A 23,512-nucleotide genomic window follows, 5' to 3' on the forward strand; every position below is an offset into this window, starting at 1 on the left:
TGAGCTCAATAAGGCAAAACTTTTTAGTTCTCTGCATTACAATTATTTTTATGTTTCTATAGCTTTGTTCTTGTTTCCTTCTGAAATATCCTTCTCCCATCTTCTTCACTGGGCTAACTTTTACATGTCATTTAAGAATTCCTTAGATATTATACTCTCCAGAAAGCTTTTTTGGAATCTCTTAGAGTAGGATTTCCCATGGCATCCTGGAATATCCCTAGCACTATGATTTTTATTAGTTTCTTGATGAGTCTATCCTCCCAAGAATGTGAGCTCACTGAATCTCCTGCTCTTAGCACTGTGTGTGGCACATGACAGACACTCAGTGAAGGTTTACCAGCTGAAGTAAGTAATTATTTTGTACCTTGTTGATAGCAGGATAACATCCTCTGGATGATTTCTGGTACTGGAATGCCTAGGTAGATGGAGAGTTGATGGTAATCAAGGGAGATATTCTCAATGGGATTCTCCTTCACTTTCTCAATATCCTCTTGCTTCATCCCGAGGCGCAGAAGAATATCTGAAACTTTTTTCCAAATTGAATTGAATTGTGACTCAGTGAGACCATTCATCAAAATCTCACTAAGGAGGATATCCCTGTATTTGCACAGCCTCAGGATGTCTGCAGACTTAGAGAGATCAGAAGATGATGGTTCCATATTCCAGCCTTTTTTGGGTGCAGGGAATACATTCAAATGTTTTATGAGAGCTAAGAGAAGGTACAAGTCAAATTGTTTGGACTGTGGTAGCTCCTTGTTTGGGGGATAAAGCAGATGCCATGCTCCACCCAAAGGGTGATTGGTCCAAAGATGGTTGTAGTAGGGTTCCAGCACATTCTTGTGTATAAGAAGCTCTTTTTTCAAAAGAGGGGGTGGCATAGCCTCATCAAATATTTGCCGGACAATGTCAGTACCAGAAATGATAATTATATGAAGCAGATGATAGAAATAATTATAATCAAGTTTGAAGATAGGCATTTCATCTGAAAATGAATTTTGAGAAGTCAAAACATTCCACATTAATGCTCTTTCTCTATGTGGTCTCTTGTATTACATCCTAAGCTCCTGTAGGAAAGGGACTATTCCAAGAGAATGAAGTATGATACAATGCTTTGCCACAGCCAGTGCTCAATAAGCATGCTGTTGTCTACCTGTCAAAAAAAATCCCAACAAAAACTAGATATTCCCAAGCAGAAGTAATCACAAAGACTAATCACCACAGAAGCCTTTCAACCATCCAGGGTTTTGTTCAAGTAAATGAGCTTTGGCAACCAAATGGCACTAAAGTATTGGGCCTTTGAAAATTCCGAAGACTGCCAAGAATGGTAACTGCCAGTGTTTAATTATATTTTGTTTAAGTAACTATATTTTATCTTAATCAGCACTGTCCAGCAGAACTTTCTGTGATAAAAATGTTTTAGATTTGGTGTGCTAGCCACTGAATACCAGAAATGCTGCTTTTCTAACAAAGGAACTGAATTTGAATTATATCTCATTTTTATTATTTTAAATAGCCGCATATAGCAAATGGCTACCATATTAGACAATACAGAACTATATCAAAAAACATAAAGTGACCTAATGCCTTAATATTCAAAGTGTAGTTCACGGGCCAGCACTGGCATCCCTATGGGAGAGCCTTAGAAATGCAGAATCTTAGCATCCCTCTTGTCCCATGCAACCCAGAGGTACTAAATTGGCATCTATGTTTTAACAAAATCACCAGGTGACTTGGTGACTTAAACATATATTAAAGTTTGAGACACACTGACCTGATGATGATGTTCTTATCCTCTCAAAAAATAATTAAGTTTATTATTAAGATATTTCACCAATGAAATGGCATAAAGCATGAGAATGAACTACTTGGTATTCTTCTGGTTTTAACAGCGCCTCTAAAGGAGGAGAGTAGACTGAGGTGATTTAGAAATATGAACTTGATATATAATGGTATATTTTTTGTATGACTATCCAAACATGTATTTATCATAAGAGGCAGCTTTATTATTTTATCCTTCATGATTCTAAGTTTCAAGAAATTTTTAAAACTAATATTCTTGTTTGATATGCTTGATGTATACTGTGGAGGCAAGCAAGGTAAATGACCCAAGGAGTTTTCTCTTGGTCGCCAAATAATGAAGCTGGCTGGGATCAAGGACATTCATTTCCCCCAGCAGAAGCACTGCCACCAAACCATTCTTCCACGGGACTAGGAACCTTTAAAGTGTCCAAGTGCTAAGTAGGTGGCATTTCTTAGCATACTTCTAAACAGCTGGCACCTAAGTTTAGACTACTTGGCCTTGAGCCCAAAATTTTCATGCCTTCTATTTAGCTCTATTAACAGGGAATGCAACAGGAGAGGAGATGTTGGTAGGGAGTCCAATCTCATTGTGTAGTCACAGCAATACACACCAGACCTAGCAAACTTCTCTACAGAATGCCAAGGTAATGTAAGACTGAAATACCTGCTGATTTCTGTCCATGAATTCTAGCCTACACTAAGTGATGCTTATTTGGTGTAAACCCCAAGCCCACTGAATGACAAACATAAACACATGGTTGTTAATGGCATGATAATGTATAGAGCAAGTCTAAACTTTTAATACTCTTTTCAAGAAGAGACATAGAAGAATAAAACAGTACCTTTTGTACTAAATTTTAAACTGATCTTCGGTCTTATATCAGTATCAGTGATTTTTAGAGACATCAACTTTTTATAACTGCAAGTAAAAAAAAATTAAGTTACAGTTAATACCAAAGTCAGTCAAGCTTTCTGGCATCAGCATGGCTAAGTAAATGAGAATTTTCTTCTCCTCCTCCTGGAAAAACTTAAAGGAGAAAAGGGAATGAACAAACAAAACCCATCAATAATGACAACCACTGTCATTTTCATTGGAATTATGAGACAAACAGAACTTCTAGGTTTCACACCAAAAAAAAAAACCAAAAGCCAAAAACCAAAAAAACAAAAACAAATCACACAACTAGCTTATCTGTAAAAAGGCTGTGTGGCAGCAGAAACGTTGTAAAAAACCTCAGCAAATCTATAACTCCTCCCAGGTCTCCCTCCAGCATAAGGTCTTCTTACCAATCACTATACCAAGAAAATTCAACTCATTCAATGACTAGTGTTGAAAGAAAGAAAGAAAGAAAAGAAAGAAAGAAAAGAAAGAAAAGAAAGAAAAGAAAGAAAGAAAGAAAGAAAGAAAGAAAGAAAGAAAGAAAGAAAGAAAGAAAGAAAGAAAGAAAGAAAGAAAGAAAGAAAGAAAGAAAAAGAAAGAAGAAGAAGAAGGAAGGAAGGAAGGAAGGAAGGAAGGAAGAGAAAGAAAGAAAAGAAGGAAGGAAAAAGAAAAGAAAGAAAGAAATAAAAGAAAGAAAAGAAGGAAGGAAGGAAGGAAAAAGAAAGAAAGAAAGCAAAAGAAAGAAAGAGAAAAAGGCAGCAACAAAGAAATCAGCATGAGAGCAATACAAATAACTAGAAAAATGAGGTCAAAAGTAACAAAATTTATTTAATAGACATAACACCAAGTAAAAGTTTCCAAAAACATGAAAAACTTGAGACTTAGCACTGAGATGAACTCTCCTACAGAAAACAAAACAAAACAAAACAAAAATGGGACAATGGGACCACAGAACGTTTGTTTAACGAGGAGAGAGATTTTGGTGGTGTGTCAACTGTTTTATATCCAGCACCATGACACTGCCAATCATTCACTACACAGGAAACATCTAAAACTCTAACAGTATGAAGTACTGGTGAAGATACTGAATACAAGGAATTTTGGTCATGGGAGTGTAAATTGATGAGGGTGTGGGGAAAATGAGTAAGGAAGTCAAAGGATACAAACTGGGGATCCAATTCCAGTGTACAGTACAGTGACTACAATTAACAAACAATACTTGAAAGTTGCGAAGAAAATAGATTTTTTTTTTTTTTAGACTTTATTGCTTTATCCTAGGGAGAGAGTGTGTGCCATTGAGCAGGGGGAGGTACAGAGAGAGAGAAAGAGAAAATCTCCAGCAGACTCCATGCTCAGCACAGAGTCCAATGTGGGCCTTATTCTCACAACCAAGATCACAACCTCAGCTGAAACCAAGAACCTGACACTCAACTAACTGGAGTCACCCAGGCACCCTAGAAAGTAGATTTTAAAAGTTCTCATCACACACACACACACATGCACACACACACACGTGTGAAAAATGTTAACAGATCCATCATCTCACACAGTTAACTAACCTTACTGTGGTAATCATTTCACAATATATATCAAATCATCACTTTGTACAACTTAAACTTACATAATGTTCTATGTCAGTTACATCTTTAAAAAGCTAGGAAATGGGCACCTGGGTGGCTCAGTCAGTTAAACATCTGACTCTTGATTTTGGCTCAGGTCATTACCTCAGAGTTCTGAAATCAAGTCCTGTGTTGGGCTCTGCACTCAACAAGAAGCCTGCTTGAGATTCTCTCCCTCACCCTCTCCCTCCCACTTGTGCACATGGACACTCCTTCTCAAATACATAAATCTTAAAAACTTTTTTTTAAGATATATAGGAAAAAAAACCAGCAGCAATATGGAAAAAAATAAATAGATCATGACCAACTGTTATTTATCCTGGGAAAGCAAGGTTGATTTAGCATTTCAAAATAAATCATTATAATTCAGCATATTAACAGCTTGAAGAATAAGAAGAAAACCATATGATAACCTCAATGCATGCAGAGAAGCATTAATTCAATACCCATTCATGATAAATTTTTCAGAAAACTAGGAAAACAAAAGAATTTCTCCTACCTAAAAAAGGTCAACTATAATCTATAGCTAACAACATACTAATTGGAGGAAAAGTGAAGTCTTATCCCTAAGAAAAGACAATGATGTCTACTCTTACCGCTTGCATTTAATATTGTACCAGAGGACCTAGCCAGTGCAGGTGTGAAGGAAAGTAAACACAAACTATACAAATGGAAAAAAGAAATAAAGTTGTCTTTAGCCACAGATGATATATGATTATCTGTAGAAAACCTCACAGAATATACAGTGATGTTAGAATCATTAAATACCAAGTTACAGGATACATGTTCAGTATATATAAATCAGTTCTATATAACAAATAACTGGAAATGAAAATTTTAAAAATATCATTTGCAACAACATAAAAAAACAAATAGGGACAATCTGACAAAATATTCACAAGACTGTACAGAGAAAATTACACAATGTTCCTGTGAGACATCAAAGAAGATATAATTAAGTGAAATTATAGCTCATGTTCATGGATGGGAAGCCTCAATATTAAGATGCAAATCATTCCCAATTTGATCTACAGATTCAACATAATCCCAATCAAAATCCCAGTAAAAAGTTTGGAAAATTTTATAAGGTGTTTCTTAGATTCATTACAAAACAGCAAAAGCTCTAGAACAGAAAAAAATGGTTTTGAGAAATAAGAAAAAAGTTGAACTCACACAACCTAACTTCTTGAGACAGTACAAAGCCATAGTAATGAGACAGTGTGGTATTGGCAAATGGACAGATAAGTGAATGGAAGACAAACGTGAGCTCAGAAAGACCATATACAGAGTCTATAGATTAAATATATGTATACAGATGTGACAGAACCTTGACCCTTATGTAACACTGTATGCAGAATTTAACTAGAAATGGATTATAAATCTAAATTTAAAACCGAAAACTTTCAAAACAGAAAAAACATGGAGAAAATCTTTGTGATTTGGGAGTAGAAAAAAAAAATGCTCTTAAAACATAAAAAGCATTAAGCATTAAAGATATATAAGACTTCACTGACATGAATAATTTCTGCTTTTTGAAAGATACCTTTTAGAAAATAAAAAGACGTGCCATGGCCTGGGATAAAATATTTTAAAATTCATATTAGATAAAGAATTGTACCTGGAATACACAAAGAAATCTTTTTTTTAAAAAAGATTTTATTTATTTATTCATGAGACACAGAGAGAGAAAGAGAGAGAGGCAGAGACACAACACAGGCAGAAGGAGAAGCCGGCTCCATGCAGGGAGCCTGACATGGGACTCGATCCCTGGTCTCCAGGATCAGGCCCTGGGCTGAAGGTGGCACTAAACCACTGAGGCTGCCCTACACAAAGAAATCTTATAACTCAAAATAAGCAAACAATTCATGGAAAAAATGGGCAACATATTAGAATAGATAATTCATCAAAGAAGATATATGGGTGGCAAATAAACACATGAAAAGATATTCAACTTCATTAATCATTAGGCAAATACAAATTAAAATCACAATAATATACCATTAACACCTGCAGAAACTAGAACTCTCCCATACTGCCACCAAGAATAATAAAATGTTCAACTTTCTTCTTATTTCTCAAAACCATTTTTCTGTTGTAGATCCTTTGCTGTTTCCTCCAAATCTCTTTTGCAGTAGTTCCCCTCTCCCAAACTCTAACCTGAGTAACCACTCAAATGATTTCTATTCTTATAATACTGCTTTTTATTGACTGTCCTTTAGTAGGAAAGCCTTTTGCATCTGAATTTTTTCACTTAACATAATTTTTTGAGATTTATTCACGTTATTGCATGTATCAGTAGTTTATTTTTGTTTATTGCTGAGTAGTTTTCCATTGTATAGATGTATCACAATTTTTTTATTCATTCAAAGTTTATATTTGAGTTGTTTCTGGTTTGGACTATTAAGAATAAAGCCACTATAAATATTCACATATATACTCTTTGTATAAACATATGCTTTCATTTCACTTGTGAAAATTCCTAGGAGTACTGAGTCAGATGGTATATGTTTAATGTTAAAGAAACTGCCAAATGGTTTTCAAAGTAGTAGCTACTGTAGATCTATTTTCTCTTCCTTATGATTTTCTTAATAACACTTTTTCTCTAGCTTACTTTATTGTAACAATACAGTGTATATAGTGCATACACAAAATACGTGTTAATTGCCTGTTTATGTTATCAGTAGGGCTTCCAGTCAACAACAGGCTGTTAGTAGCCTGTTAAGTTTGGAGGAGTCAAAAATTACATGCAAATTTTTGGCTGTAGGGGGCAGGGAGGGTCAGTACCCCAACCCCTGACTCCCATGTTGTTCTAGGGTCAACAGTAAATTTTTTGATAGGAGAAGGAAAGGGAACACATGATACAAACACCTAATCTAAGTAAGGCTTTCCAAAAATTTAACCAGGCAAAGCCAAATGAGTAGAGTTTTCTAAGGAAGGCCTAGAGATAAAACAGATGGCACATCTAAGAATTAAATGAAGCTTGGTATAGTTGGTGCAAACATAATAAGAAAAGAATGACAAGAGATGACACTCCTAAGTGCGGGCAGGGACAAAAAGTATCTGAAGAGCCAACCTAATAAGTCTGAACTAAACTAAGAATAATGAAGAACCTCTGAAAGATTTTTAAAGAGAGAAGTGATATAGCTCAATTTTCATTTTTGAGAAGTGTTCTTGATGACTATGTAACAACAGAAGTAAAGAAAAGTAACATAGGGACAAAAAGAGTTTAAGGAGCTGTTTCAGAATTCCAAGTAAGAAATAATGACTTCATTTAATTAAGTGTGAATGTAGGGGCAGAAGTAAGGAGGCATTTACAATATTTTTAAGAAGTTGAATTGACGGGACTTAAAAAAAGTTACACAGCAATGTTGGGAAGAAAGATTTCAAGTCCATTTGTGGGCATGATGAACTATAGATCTTTTGGGAAAATAAAAGTGGAGCTATTTAGTATGCCAGTAGATAGATCTAGATTTTAGGAGTGGAACCTATGATAAAGACTTTACTTCAGTTTCATTTACTTCAGTCTTAGATATCAATGTTATATTCCTGGCAGACTAAAAAATGGTAGACATTTACACTTTCAACGGAAGAGAATCCATGAATTAGGAGAACATTTTATATTGAAATTTCTCATTTCAATAGCAAATAATGCTTTCTACCTCTAGGAGTTCTCAGCTTATACTGCATCTTCCTCTGCAAAACAGTTTTCTCATGCAAGAGAAATAATACAATTTTAATTGTCAAACAAGCTTGGAGGCCTGGATGAGTTTTGAAAGCTAGGAGACAGTTTTTATTTCACCAAAACCTCATTTAAAAAACTTTAAGAAAAATGTGTTTCGTTTTCAGGAAAGGATTATTTTCATACTTCAGGAAAGAGTATCCACATAATTTACTCTTATTTACTTTAGAATTTAAATGTCTACAAGGCAGGCAGAGAAGGGGAGATAAATGTCAATCAAATAAAATCTTTTCATATAACTAATACTACCTTTAAACTTAATGGAGCTCCAACAAGTGAACAGAAACAGAAAAAAGCAGCAAGTGAAAAATATATACACGCTCAGGGAAAAGAATAAAAGAATATTTTATTTCAAGCTTACCTTGCTCCTAAATTTTCAATGGTTATATATTCATCCTTTCTCACAACTTCAAACTGCAAGTGATGGAAAAAAAATAGCTCTAAAGTAGTACAATTTTTAAAATTCTTTAATGTTACTACTTAGCCTTAATATTTGAAAAAGGGCAATGAGAATGAAGCTATAGAGACTTTAAAAACAAGTAAAACAGAAATAACAAGGTAAGCCATATATGCAATCCTTATCAAACAAACTAGAGTTGATCTTAGAAGGCACTTCTCCTTTTATAATAGTATAGTACTTAAATGCTGAATCTGAAATACAAAAATATACATATGTAAAGAAGGAAATAATACATATTTCTAATTTTGGTCTATTTATTTATAAACTGAAAATTCAATTAAGATATTTCATTAACTAAAAAAAACTAAGTGGACAGCACTGGAGTATGAAACAGCACAGTATGTGATGTTCTACAGATATATTCATGGGAAGATGGCTCACAGATTAAAAAGAAATTCAGAAAATCTAAGATTATCTTTAACCTTAGAGGGCACAGAATTAGATTATCACTCTTGGTTTATGAGAGACTTTCCTCATTGCTACAGCCATTGCTTGCTTTTCTCTCCCCTCTCCCTCTGTGTATATTTTTATTTTTAAAAACGTTTTTATTTTTAATGACCACATATAAATAGTACTTTGGAGAAATCAAAGCAATAGAAAGGTCAGAGAGCTTAGTCATCAAAGAGAAAAACATGACTAAAATACTATTACTATGATTCTCAAATCTGTTTGAAGTAAAAAATACCATTCCAGTGAAGGAAAGCAAGAAAAATAAGAAAAAGATACTCACCAAAATTTTAACAATTCCAGGTACATCACATTGTAACATCCTTACCATGTCACCTGTACATCCTTCTTTCAAACATTTTTTCCCACTAAAGGTCTAAAGTTATCAATAGAAAAAACTAATTACTAACAGAAAAAAATATAAACAATAAAAACAGAAAAATATCCCTAATGTGCAAATCTGATTAAAGTTAAAAGCAAATGTTGCTAGATAGTAAAACAAAAGATGTGAATAAACATTTGAGAGTTAGCTGTTTAAAGATAGTCCATTTCATGTATCAATGGATAACCTATTTAAAATGCATCATCACACTTTTCTCTCCCATCATTTCTACTTCAAAGTCTCCAAGTAGCAAAAAACAGCCTAATATGTATTTACTGCCTCTAGGGAAAACAACTTCAAGCGAAATGTACTGATTAAGCAAGTGTAAAAAGGAATACTGAATTTCTATCAGATATATGAGGATTCTGGGGGAAAAGAATAAAAAATGTTGAGCCCTTTCTCTGGCTCTGAGCTTGCTATTTCCCCTGGTTAAGTTACTTAGTTTTCTTGTACTTCTTTTTCTGAGGTTGAGTTATAATGATTGCCCGAATAATCAAAAAAAGTGAAAAGTAGTCACATGTTGCTTAAAAAAATAATAACGCTTCATACAATTTTTAGTGTACAATGCAAGTTCATGTTTTATCTATTAATCCTCATAACAATCTTAAGAAGTGGATATTACTTTATCCTCACTTTATGGTTTAGAAAACTGAGTCTGAGTGGTTAAATTACCAGCCTAATGTTAAAAAAAAAAAAAAAGTAAGTGGCTCAATCTGGACTTGAATTCAGATCACCCAACTCTTTATACAATGCTCTTTCTACTATGCCACAAGTGCTTTATAATGGTTTTCTCTTATCTGCACAATATAAACATTCTAGAACCAAACAGTATAAATTCAACTTATGGCCATTAGTTCACTAAAGAGTAATCCATATAGAATTGGGCTTTGGATTTCTACTTTCATAAGAATTCAGTTATGTAACTTTACATAAATATAAATACTTATAAATAAATGATTGAAGACTATAAAATTCATTATTGTTCTCTATCCCTTAAGATAGAAAATCCTTAAAATTGTATGTGTCCATTTTTTTGTTTAGTAATTATATTCTTTGATTCTATGTCCTTTATGTGAATATACACAAAAATATTTTTAAGAGCATAAACTTCTAAAAGGAAGGGAACAAACTGATAGAAATCACTAACCAAAGCAACTAGCAAAATACCCCCTGCAAAGATCTGTTTAATAAATGGTGATGATGAACAAAAATAATGAGGAGGAAAGCATCAGAGACAATAGGGAAAGAAAAATAAAGGAAGAAAAAAAAAAGAGAGAAGGTTGTGAATAGGAAGAAATGAAGGGGAAAAAGAAGAATGGATAAAGGAAGAAAGGCTGTAAAATTTTGAAGGAAAAACAAATACCTGATCATTTTCACCTGGATATTTTAAATTCTTGAACTTTTTCCAGCAAATTTTATGGAAATAAACACAGCAGCTTTTACTGCACATTAACTGAAAAAATCCCTGAAAAAAGACAAAAGTAAGTTGTTGCTATGGAACCAGTAATTCATATACTACCGTAAAGTCATTCATTCATTCACTCACTTATTTAGACATGAACACCTTAAGTGACTTTCAAAATGCTGCTTTAACTAGATGAGTTTTACATGGCATTCAAAATTTATCAACAGATCACTGGTAATCAAAGAACTTTATAAGTCATTTTTTATAGGCCTATTTTTTACATCACTAAAGAAAAAAAGCATTCAGACAAAAAGACAAGGCAATAATTGTAATAAGTCAATGTAATACTTTCCATAAACTGTTGTTCTGATACAACAAAATATCAGAAATTTGGTGAGTGACCTTTTCAGAGGAACATGTTGTCTACCCCTCTTCACCTCTATTTTTACATTTCTCTTTTCCTCCAGCCCTAATTCCATACCATTTTCCTGAATCTCTGTTAACAATTGCTAGGCCTGATTTGTAATCTTAGTGACAGATAGCTACTGCATTATCCCAAGTTATAAATTTCTAGTCCTTCCATTATGCACTACCTGGAAACCACAGTCTTGCTTCCTGTAAAAAGGTAAACCTACTTGGATGACAAGGATCTAAATTTTGTGGCCAGGAACTTTTGCTGGTACATGCCATTCATGTGACTAGAACCCTGGAAGCCTCCCTGGGAAATCTTAGGACTATATTACCATGTCACCTAAACCAAGACCCAACTTGCCCCACTCTGAGCACTCTACTTTGCCAGGCCCACTTCCTAATACCTATGTTACTCTAATGAATACACATCTGAGGATTTCTCCCCTTGCCACTCACTGTATAAATCATGCTTTGCCACTGGATTTCCATTATATGATAGAAGTAGTGTCATGCTGGCACCTCATCCTATCCTGTGATTTCCCACAGCCTCATTTTGATATATCCAGAGAGAACTAGATTTGACATTGCTGAATTTTTTCAAATCCAGGCTGGTTTCATTTTGCTTGCCCAAGATGCATTCAACAGATAATGATCACTTTGGTCAGTTAACAGAATCTTGAGGAGTAACAACCTTTCTCCTTAGTAAAATGCTAATTATTCTACACCTATAACATTTCTAACTATAAAGAATATTTTACATAATTTTTACTGTTATGATTGCAGTGATATTAACTATAACTACAAAGACATTTGAATATTATAAAACTCTAGCAAAATCGATTCTTTTTAATTGACTCACGGGATATCAAGAATTCCTGCCCACTATGAATTTAAGTTCTTAGAGATACCCAACTTTTTTTTTTTTTTTTAAGACTTGAGAGGGAGAGAGAGTATGCCCCTTTGCGCATGCAAGCAGAGAGCGGAGGGGCAGAGGGGGAGTGAGAGAGAGAAAGACAATCTCCAACAGACTCCCCATTAAGTGCAGAGCCTGACCTAGGGCCTGATCTCAAGACTCTGAGATTATGACCTGAGCTGAAATCAAGAGTTGGATGCTTAACCAACTGAGTCACCCAGGCTCAGTTGAAGATATTTAACTTAACTGCATTTCTACTATAATTAAACTCTTTTAACTAATTATTTAATTACTACTATAATTAAGTACTCTTTTTAAACAATATTTTGATGCAAGATAATAAATTTTATCTCTAACTTTACAATTCCATTTTTAAAAATGGTTAATAATTATATTACCTTGTAATTGGTGTTCTTTAAAATATCGGCTTCACAAGATCGTTCACAATCTAGATAACTGCAAATGGTCTGCTTCATTATATTACTTTCAGTGGTCTTGATAAAATCATTAAGAAGATCCTAGATTTTAAAATTCAAAAAATCTTATGAGTTATATTAGTATCAAGATTGCAACACTTTCAATATTTTACCTTAAATAATATGTCCATTTTATCATCTCTTTTTGAAGTCATTCATTGCATGTTTAAAAAACAACACAACAGTAATAGAACATGTTTCTTTCATTCAAAGTAAATAATATTTGGGAAGGCCCTAAATTAGAAATACTGGGCTCTTTACTGAACATAAACATGGAGAAAGGAATAAGAGTCTATGTTTGAAGCTGTACTTCTCTTGACTCCATCCTAACTCACAGCATAATACCTGGCATGTTCCTATTAAAAACTTCTTGCTCGCTCTCTCTCTCTCTCTCTCTCTCTCTCTCTCTCTCTCTCTCTCACACACACACACACACACACACACACACACACACACACACAGACAACAAATCAATGCGAACCCAGGAAGGCCTGCTAGAACTGGTTCCTAGGACATCACATTGGCAGCGAGACTCCTGGAGTGGTGCAAATATGCCACTTGCTGCTTTAATGGGCAGAAGTACCATACAGAAATATGCTTCCAATGTTTAGAGTTACGACCTGGAATGCAATTTCCTATTTTCAAATACTGATTAAATGTAGGTGAAACACATTATCAAGTCTACATTAAACAAGTCTTTAGACCAGGTCCTTAATACTTACCCCTTAAAGGGGTAGTATCACAGGATTTCAAATAGTATTTCTAATATAGGGAGAGAATGCAACATGACAAATAAGCTCCTAGAGACTGTTTGATAAATCTAGTCACCATTTATATTATTATTTTGATGCCATTCAATACCCTTTTCCCAGTCTTTATAGAGCTAGTTCTAGTCTTGACTCTCTGGTTCCCACTTAAATATCACCTCCTTAAGGGATCCCTGGGTGGCTCAGCGGTTTGGCGCCTGCCTTCGGCCTAGGGCCTGATCCTGGAGACCTGGGATCGAGTCCCACTTTGGGCTCCCTCATGGAGCCTGCTTCTCCCTCTGCCTCTCTCTCTCTCAGTCTCTCATGAACAAATAAATAAAATCTTAAAAAAAAAAAAAAATCACCTCCCAGAGAGACACATACCCATATGTGCATATAGACATATGCAGGTATATAAGTGTGTATCTGTGTGTTCTGTTTCTCATTTTACTATAGTTGGATTAATCATTCCACTGTTTAAAAGTCTTCAGGGGTTTTAAATTAACTTCAAGATAGTATCTGAACCCCACACCTGGCTTATATAAGGCCTTCCATGATCTAATTGACATTCACCTGATATATTATGCATTTATGAAGCGAAAACAGATTGTCATTACAAAAAAAAAAACTCATAACAACAGAAACTCTTGATAGATAATAGCTGTAATAATCACTGAAATTAAAAATTCAATAGAAGGATAGGAATGAGGGTAATGTTAAAAATAACAACCATATGAAAGAACGCTACCCTGCTAAGGTGCCAGCATCTCTAGGAGCACTATATTCCCCCACCAGCATGAGCTTATCTAAAGGGATATGTGAAGATAGGAGCAACTGGGGAAGGGCAGGCCTCTGGTAGAACTCACCTAGGATAAAGTGGTATAGGTCAGCCCTCTAAAAGTCCTAAAGAACTGATCACAATGTGTGGGAAGCAAGACTATTGGTGGGGTGCCAGGGTCTAATCCTAACAGATAAAGAACATGCAGGCCTACAGCCAGAATAGGGTCACTGAAGCATTCTATCCTACCAGGCATTGAACCTTTATTGGATGTTAAAGTAGCACAGGGAGGGAGGGCTGGTGGAAAGTCTAAAGCAGCTGGAATGGTGGTTGGGTGCCCAAGAAACTCATGGCAGCAGCTATTTTTGAAGCAGTACATAAATATTTTAACGAACAACTAATATGATAGCACTAGTGGGCATCAGCTGATTATCAGCCCTATGCAGAAAGTTAAAGAAAAAGCTCCTACAAAGTAAAACAAAAGGCAACATACAATAAATAGGGGAAAGAATATGAAAATCACAGATATAGTCCAAGATGTTGAGTATCTGAATAACAAATATTTCATAAATAAAAGTGAAAATGAAAAAAAATCATCTAATAAATACATTTTTTAAATGTGCCAGAACATTTTCAAAACACAGCTCAGAACACTAGGGAATATAGAATATCCTAAAAACTCCAAGAAAAAAAAATAGGTTGTAAGCAAAAGACTGTGAATCAGAACATGAATCAGATTTCTCAGAAGTACTACTGGAAGCAAGGAGATAATGGAAACATTCCGAAAATATGAAGGAAAATAATTTGCAACCTACAATTCTATGCCCAGGCAAGATATAAATGAAATGTACAAAGAATATATTATTTTGAAGACTTGAAAGCTCTTAAAAAATTTACCTCCCAATCATACCCTTTTCTAGGAAGCTGCTAAGTTGTACCAACAAAACAAGGGAGTAAACCTAAAAAGAGAAAACTTGAGATCCAAGAAAAAGAGGATCCTACATAGAGGTGAAGGATATTCCAAGGAATAAAAGAAAACCCTAAGGCAAATTTAATAATAATTTGTAACTATTGCTAGGATGGGGAAAGAAGTGTATATGTGAAGGGGATGTATAAGAGAGCTACATATCTGCCATAAAGAGAAGTCAGAAAATAATACCTAAAATGAAGAAATGTTGTAAAAAGCTGTACATCTTTTCAAAAGATATAGATATATCAAAGAAAAATACCTAGAGAGTTGGAAGAAGATGTCTCTCGTTAAGAACTACAATTAGAGATGACTGACTACAGATTGTTAAGTCTTTTAACATTATTTGACAAACTGTATATGTGTATTATTTTGCTTGGAAACAAAAATTCACTAAAAATGTTTGGATAATAAAAATATTTTAAAAGGAGGAGGAAAAAGAGAAAACTAAGACCAAGAAGGGCTGCTTTAGGAAAGCAGAGAAGTTTAACGTTAAAAATAACATATAAAATAATTAGTAAGCCTAGGTTTAAAGCCATGTGATTTTCCTGACAAATGCCAAAAATTGTCTGCTTTTTCTACTGATTACTGAGAGAGCTATATTAAAATAGTACTCTGTGACTGGAGAGTTTTCTATCTCTCCTTCTGTATTATCAGTTTTTGCCCCACATATTTTGAAGCTATATTATTAGGTTTATACAATTTGAGCTGTTATAGCTTCCAAGAAAGTCGAATCTTTTATTGTTTCAAAACATCCACTTTGAGGAATGCATGTAGCTTTCAAGTCAGCCAAAATATAAGGATCCAAAAAAAGTTTAAAGTCTGGAAAGAGATAGGTCAAACATTAACCAAGAGAAACCTGTAGTTATTTTCATACTAAACAAATTAGAAAGTTACTTTAATATGGCTTAAAAGATGGGTAAAAATTATCCCAAAAGAATACCAAGAAGGTATGGGAAAATGGAAAATCATACTTCATCTTAAGAATACAAACTGGTAGGGTGCCTGGCTGGCTCAATCGGTTAAGCAGAGTCATGAGTGGGGCTCCTTGCTCAGTGCAAGGTCAGCTTGAGATTCTCTCCATCTCCCTTTGCCCCTCCCCCAACTTGCACATGCACACATATGTGCGCCTTCTCTCCCTCTAAAACAAACAAACAAACAAACAAAAAACCAAAAAACAAACTGGTACAAACTTTCTGAGAAGAAATATGAAGATAGATATCAACAAGTTTACAAGTATGTAAAAGACTGCTTCATAATTCTACCTTGAGAAATTTGTCCTATGGAAAGCTATGTGGGAAATGCACAAAGATCACTTTACACATTGGTGAAAACTGGAATGTTTAGGATAAGCTAAATGTTCAATAGCAGGAAATTGGTTACAGAAGTTAAAGCATAGTTATAGGATGGATCACGAAAAAAAAAAATCATACTGTAGAATAATCCAATTACTGGGAAATCCACAGTATATATTTTCAAACTACACATCAACGTGAATAACATCATTCCAATTTACTAAAAATAAAGGGTACAAGTGTTTATACATGTGTCTCTGGAAAGACATAAATGAAAATAGTAAAAATAGTTTCCCCATTTGAAGAAATATGGATGAATTTTATCTTTGGGCACTTTTGTATTTTTCATGTTTTCTAAAATAAGTTTTTCATGTTTTCTTAGTACTTTTAAATTTTCAATCAACAACAAAGTAATGGTAAAAACAGTCAATAGAAAAAAAGTTAATTAACTATTACATTTAGCTCTAGCCATGTGAAGTACTGGACCAGTACACCTTTTAATCTTGTTTTTAAATAATAACGAATCTTGTTATTTGCAAACACAGCCACCTGCCTCACTCCTCTGTACATGTTGAATCTCTACATGTCGAATTCTGCACTAGATATTGGAATCAATATTATTTTTTATATAAAAAGCTAATTTCCAACAAAAGAATGTGCTTGCTATAGAATACGACAAAGTTAGCACTGCCACACACACTTCATCAAAAGTGATTCTGATTAGTCACAGATGAAATGCTGTTAATTTCTTACTTTAAAAGTTGTAGGTAAATCTTCATCTTCTGTAGGATCTATGTCAAACCAATGATCATTTGTATCTCCTATTTCTTGTAAGCTTTTATGAAATTCTAGGAGTCCTCCATTATATCTGCAAGGCATTTTAAAATAAGGTTAGTTTGAATGGGACTCTGTAACTAGATAGTTTACCAATATGACAATGAGCAACCTTTTTTTTTTTTTTTTTTTTTTTTTGGTAGTAAATAGGGTAGTGATAACCTCTGGCATGCTATAGAAATACAAATGCTAGGACTCTCACCTGTGGCAGATTGGGATGAAATACAGGTGGAAGGGGAGGCAATAGATTATGTAGTAGCTCAAGCTTGAACAGTATGGGGGCCATGGTAATTAAAGGGATTGTAGAGTTGGTTGGCTTTTGTCTACTGTCTTGGAAGCCTTGAAGAAAGAGAATGACAGGCACAGGTCAGCCAACTGTTGACTCAGGGCACACTGTGAAAGACAGAGGACTCTATAGCAGCATTTAAAAAGGCTCTCATCTCCTTTAGCCATAAAGATAATCTGTACTGAAAATCAGGCCAGATTTAATCACAAGGTGAAACAAACTGCACAAGAGACCAAATGCACCTCCTTGATAGGACTATTACCAACTCAGAACACTGTGAAAACTAAAAGGTCTCTATTTTAACATTTAAAGAACCCTCATCAAGTCTAGCCTTACAAGGGCAAACTGTGCTGAAAATGAGGCCCAGTATTTAGTCACAAGGGTTGAATAAGAGCAAAGACTAAAAGCACTGCCTCAGTAGGACTGTTATGCTAACATCAGGACTTTGATAGGGGACAAGTAGACCCTGAGATCTGAAATGAGGACATTTAAGTAAAACCCCTAAATTGTCCTGAACTCTCTGGCTGACAAGGACCCTTTTTTTTGCTAGAGGAGTGCAGAATCCCTTTATTGACCAAGCCAAAATATCATCTTCTTTCTCAAGATCCTGTCCTATCTCCACTCATTGCTCAGAGACTAATAACTCTAAGATCAAGTATAAGCAAAGCCCAGTGGGAAAATAAGAGTCCCTGCTCCAAAAGAAAAAGCTTATTCATCACAAGAACTGCAGAACTTGACTAGTATGTACTGGCAGAAACATACATGGGAGTGGATCTTAAGAGTGCAGAACCAACAAAGACACAGCTGGATAGGGAAGTATATGTGGAATTGGGATGACTCCTTCATAGTTCAAAATTTACTTTCCTAGCAAGGATACCTGAGCCCACCTGGCCAATATGCCTCTCAGAAGGCTACTTCAAGCTTGGATCCAACAGTGCCCTACAGTAACTGAGGTGGAGAAGCTGGATATTTTTTTTTTTTGGCAAGTTATTGAAGAAAGCTCAGGGATATAAGGATGTTAGAATGGACTTTGCACATAAAACCAAAGAAGCCACCACTAGACAAGGTTCCCTGGAAAGGCCCAGAGGACACTGCATCCATTAAAGCAGTAAGAAATACACAGTGAGAAAGGCACCAGTGCCTTTGAGCAGCTCAGTGGTGGCTATTCTCTGTAGGCCAGGGATGAAAGTAAATGATGCGCTCATGTGATTGGACTTTCTAGTATCAATGATACAGAGAACAGATTCTCTCCAATGTCCACTGGTAAAGAGACTAAAGAATAGTTCACACATCTGAGAGAACAGCAGTACACATTCTTTGTCTTCTCTCACAGCTATGTGAATCCATTCTACAATATAAAAAGATTCTGACCATCCTGAAATTCTGCAAAACATCACACTGGCTCATTATATTGATGGTATCATGCTAGTAAATGGGAAGCAGGAAGTATCCTAGGTACCCTAGTAAAAAACAAGCATGCCAGAGGATAGAGGATAATCCTTGCAAAATAATCAGATAACTCCCAAAGAGGTGACTCTTTTAGGAATCCCATGGTTGGACCCAGCAGTAATCCTGCATAAGGACTGGCACTGCTGCCAAATTCATCTCTCAAGTGTCAGTCAAACATGATTTCCCCAGGAAGACTTCTGATTCCCAGAACCAGACTGGAGGTCTAGTAAAGACTATTTCATTATTCACTGCATTTTCCTTCAGAGCTATATTTCATAATTGATTTGTATAACTGATTATTTGATAAAGGTCTGTAACCTTCACTACACTGTCAGTTACATGAAGACAGGAACTGCCTACTTTGTAAACCATCGTATCCCCAACACTTAGCACAGTCTCTAGAATATGATAAATTCTTAACAAATAAAATTAATAAATTATGCCACAAATGGATCTCCATATATGAAGTAATAAATAAATAGTTCATATAGGTTCTTCTGTACAATTTCACTAACTGTGTAATCTCTTCAGTATTTCCCACACCCAGCATCTGGACCCTTTCAATGCTTTAGAAGCTCATTCACACCTTAAATACACTTTTCCAATTGGTGATAATATTAATAACTACAACTATCATTTATTTATTAAACCTAGCATTTTGTGTTCTGAGCACTTAATCGTCTGCAACATCCTTATAAGGTAGGCACTATTATTAGTTCTATTTTACAAGTAAGGAATGATAAGGCTGAGTAACATTACATTTCTTAGCGTCATAGATTAGTTACATGGTAGAAAATGTATTTAAACCCAAGTCTGTGAGACTCCAAAGCCTATGTTCCTAATGTCATTGCTACACTGCCTTTTATGGTCATTACCTGTTAAGTTTGAAATTTAATATTCTCAAATACATTAAAGAAATTATTATCTATAGGAACAGATGAAGAGGAACCAGTATAGCACAAATGTCATGATACCTGGTATACTATAAAAACTTTATCCCATTTCACAATGCTAAAAGATGAAAGGCAAGATCTACCCATTTATTAATAAAATCCTTACCTCTTCTGAGCACATCGAAGCAAACCACGTCCAAAATAAACTAAAGACATAAAGTTCTCACAAATTTCATTTTCTTGGATCACCATCTTCATCACTAGAAATTTATTCTCTGCTTCTGTATAATCCTGTAGTAACATAAAACTAGGTTTGGCTGATATAAAAGGCATTTTTTTCTTTTACAATAATTATTTTCCAAACTGGAGAAGTCACAGCAGCTTTCATACTGATCCAGTCATGTAGTCATTTATTCACATCTCTAATCCTAGCATCTGCTTGTGATCACATAGATAATGTACTCATTGATTAAAATACTTATTTACGAAAGAAGATCTTCTTTAGCCAACATTTCAAAATGAACATTTAGAGAATTTCTAAAATCAACCTTTTAATTTGTTAAAATGCAGTGAGTGTGAAAATATTTACAATGGGCAAATAACACATGCTACATACCTCTTTCTTTCCTCTTTCAGTGAGTGCTACTCCATACAAAAACAGTAATGTCAAGTAATAACCAATATTAATTTGATGTGCCTAAAAGAAAAAAAACCTGGTTATTTAAACACTATATGTTAACTGAATAAAAATAATATCCTAGGTACTTGGCAATTACTAAAAATAGTAAAAATTCATATATATATATATATATATATATATATATATATATTTAAAGATTTTATGTATTCATGAGAGACACAGGGAGAGGCAGTGACACGGGCAGAGGGAGAAGCAGGCTCCATGCAGGGGGCCCAAGGTGGGACTCGATCCTGGATCCTGGGATCAAGCCCTGAGTCAAAGGTAAACACTCAACTGCTGAGCCACCCAGGCATCCCAAAATTAATATATTATCACCTAATAAGAATAGCAAATACATTTTATATGTATTTAACCTTGAAGAAAAAGGACAGTCGATAATCTTGAAATAAAACATTAGAGTTTAATTAAAGAAAATGAAAGCCATCAGGATTTATTGTCTCATTTCTCCTCTTACCCCCACACGCTACAAATGGCTAAGAATTGCCATACAGATGTAGTAATCAGTACAATTATATTCTGAATCCTGTGAATCCCTCTGAACACAGCAGTGGGTCTTACGAGACCCCAGACACAAAACTTCCTGATTTTGATAATATATATTATGTAACATGTAACTATTGAGTGAAACTGAGTACAAGACCTCTCTGCAATTTTGAATTATACAGCTATATTTTTGCAACTTCTGTGCATCTAAAATTACCTCAAATAAAAAGTTTAAAAATTGTCCATGTTGAAAAAAATTGTACATTCTGTTCATAAGCACTCTAACTGAAAATCATAAGCATATCTTTTGTCACATTAACTTTTTCAATGAGACTGTCCCATACCATAAACAAGATTTTTTTCAGGTACACAGTGATGATAAGCATCTATAGGCTATAAGTCTTCTTCTTTACTGATCTTTACTAGGTATCCTCTGACCTAGCATACTTCTCCTGGCTAACAGTTCACATTTATGAGGTAACTGGCAGGAGTTACGAAGTTTGGCTTCAAATTGATCTCAGTGGAAAGAGACATGTGTTTGCTCTCAATGAACCCATTTAACATTAAACTGGTTTCCATGTTAATTCCCATCTCTGCAGAGGGGGTAAAATGCAGTTCACAGAATAGACTCTAAAGCCAAGACTACATGGGTTTGTATCCTGACTCCACTACTTACTACCTGATGAACTAATAAGCAAGCTGTTTAACCTCTATGCTTCAGTTTCAAATCTGTAAAATGGGAATAATGAGGTGGGGGTGCTTGTGAAGAGTAAATGAACTAATCTTTACAAAAAGTGTCTGTCATATAGCAAACACTAAATAAGTGTAAACTATTATATTGTAGCTTTTAAAAAAGCTGGCTTCATAAATAACAGAGCCTTTGGCTCATACAATTCTAAAAAAAACATTTTGAGAACAGGATAAAATGTGAAATTATGGTAATGCTGTAATTAGAAGTATAAGGTAGAGAACTCAGGAATTTAGAGACATAAGCAGTACATTTCTAACAATATGCTCTGCCCTTTCCTCCCTACCTTCCCCCACCCATTAGCAGGGATTACTCCAAGTACTGGAACTAAATGGATATAGAGATGTTATTGGCAACTGTCCCTTGCCCTCACCCCACTGCCACCTCCTACAACAAAGCTGCTCCACCTATCCTTGGTAGCCTTGAGGAACAGAGAGCGCCATTTGGATAAAGCAGTTGGCTGCTCTGATCATGACAATTCCAATTCTGCTCAACAATGCTACCAAGAGAGGGATCTCTTTCACTTCCTAATGTAAGACTCATCTTTGAAGTAATGCCTAAGTACCGCAGGCTAAGCAATCAGCATCTGTTAATGCTGATTTTATACTCATTTATTTTACTGCTTGGCAACCTGGTCAGTGGGATAAAGAGCAGATCTTTAGCATCCCAGAAGTTTTGGCAGTTTTAGTTAACAAATTCTTTTTGTTACCTCTTTTGACTCCATGTAGAATCTCTTTAGGGTGGTATATACCACCACTTAGAACTGTCATCCTGAGAGTCTTAAATAAATATGATTTCTCTACTTCCTTGTACATCTTTATAATATGCAATTTGGTGTCTTTGGCTACCTTGGTTGGTACGTCAGTAGTCCTTTCTTAAAAATTTCTCTAATCCATCTTCACATGGGTGTGAAACTTAGATTACTTTACTAATCCAAATTATTCAAAGAAGCGATTTTTTCTTCTACTGTCCTGTATATTGGTTCTGATTTTTGGTGCCAGGTTTATTTTTCCTCAGATTTCCTATTTATTTCTAAAGTACTGAACATACAAATATATCTTGTCAATTTTATCTTGCAGGAGTACTCATTAACAGATGATACAAGTTCCAATATTAATCAAGTCCTAATATTTCAGGACTTGATTAATAACTAGGAAGAAAGGAAGGAGTAATTTCTGAAGTTTCTAACTCTCCATTTCTAAATGGGAAAGCCTGTGTTTACTAGTTCAAGTTTCTCTTCATTAAGAGGAACAATTTTATGGGTAGGGAAGGGAACTAGATTAGGCTCATTACAGAGATGCAGTAATAAAAAAGTACAAGACACAGGAGGGAAATCAAATTATGCACAATTTTTCTCCAGAGGTAAAAGGAAAATACAAATTGGTCTACACCTTAAAACAAGGATTGCACTAGCTACCCTCTCATTGCAGAATGCTGTCCAAGACCATTATTTAAAACTTAAGAAAGAAAACACTTACAGTATAATTAGTAGCCTGAATGTTCCTAAGTGCTGCTTCCAGTTGTGTTATCAAGAAACGTAAAGTCAAAACAGGAACAATTTCCTCCCCATTCTGGCTGTTAGCTGCAACTTCTCTCTATGGAAGTAATTTGACCAAAAATGTAATTACAGCAAGTATCAACGTATATTTTTATTATACAGTAATATATGTTAGTTGTACAAAGCCTGGAGATGATTTTATAAAAATCCACACCACCGGGGCACCTGGATGCCTCAGTTGGTTGGGCATCCAACTTTTTATTTTGGCTCAGGTCATGATCCAGGATCAAGCTCTAGGTCAGG

The 23,512-nt window shown here is 34.9% G+C and overlaps 1 protein-coding gene across 12 annotated transcripts in view; it reads right to left on the reverse strand.

Annotated features, from left to right (window-relative positions):
• Positions 1 to 23,512, reverse strand: part of DZIP3 (DAZ interacting zinc finger protein 3) — an 85,968-nt gene that overhangs the window by 36,354 nt on the left and 26,102 nt on the right. For 10 of the 12 annotated variants that reach the window (XM_055316420.1, XM_055316418.1, XM_055316415.1 and 7 more), the window contains 10 exons: positions 23,190 to 23,306; positions 20,397 to 20,477; positions 19,947 to 20,071; positions 17,072 to 17,186; positions 12,455 to 12,574; positions 10,691 to 10,792; positions 9,229 to 9,321; positions 8,400 to 8,452; positions 2,643 to 2,719; positions 365 to 982 (listed from right to left, as the gene is read on the reverse strand). In XM_055316420.1, the coding sequence (XP_055172395.1) occupies positions 365 to 982; positions 2,643 to 2,719; positions 8,400 to 8,452; positions 9,229 to 9,321; positions 10,691 to 10,792; positions 12,455 to 12,574; positions 17,072 to 17,186; positions 19,947 to 20,071; positions 20,397 to 20,477; positions 23,190 to 23,306 (1,501 nt within the window). The remainder of the gene's footprint in view (positions 1 to 364; positions 983 to 2,642; positions 2,720 to 8,399; positions 8,453 to 9,228; positions 9,322 to 10,690; positions 10,793 to 12,454; positions 12,575 to 17,071; positions 17,187 to 19,946; positions 20,072 to 20,396; positions 20,478 to 23,189; positions 23,307 to 23,512) is intronic. The other 2 variants (XM_055316421.1, XM_055316422.1) reach the window with 2 other exon arrangements.

Source organism: Nyctereutes procyonoides, unplaced genomic scaffold, assembly GCF_905146905.1.
Source record: "Nyctereutes procyonoides isolate TBG_1078 unplaced genomic scaffold, NYPRO_anot_genome, whole genome shotgun sequence".
Taxonomy (NCBI): Eukaryota; Metazoa; Chordata; class Mammalia; order Carnivora; family Canidae; genus Nyctereutes; species Nyctereutes procyonoides.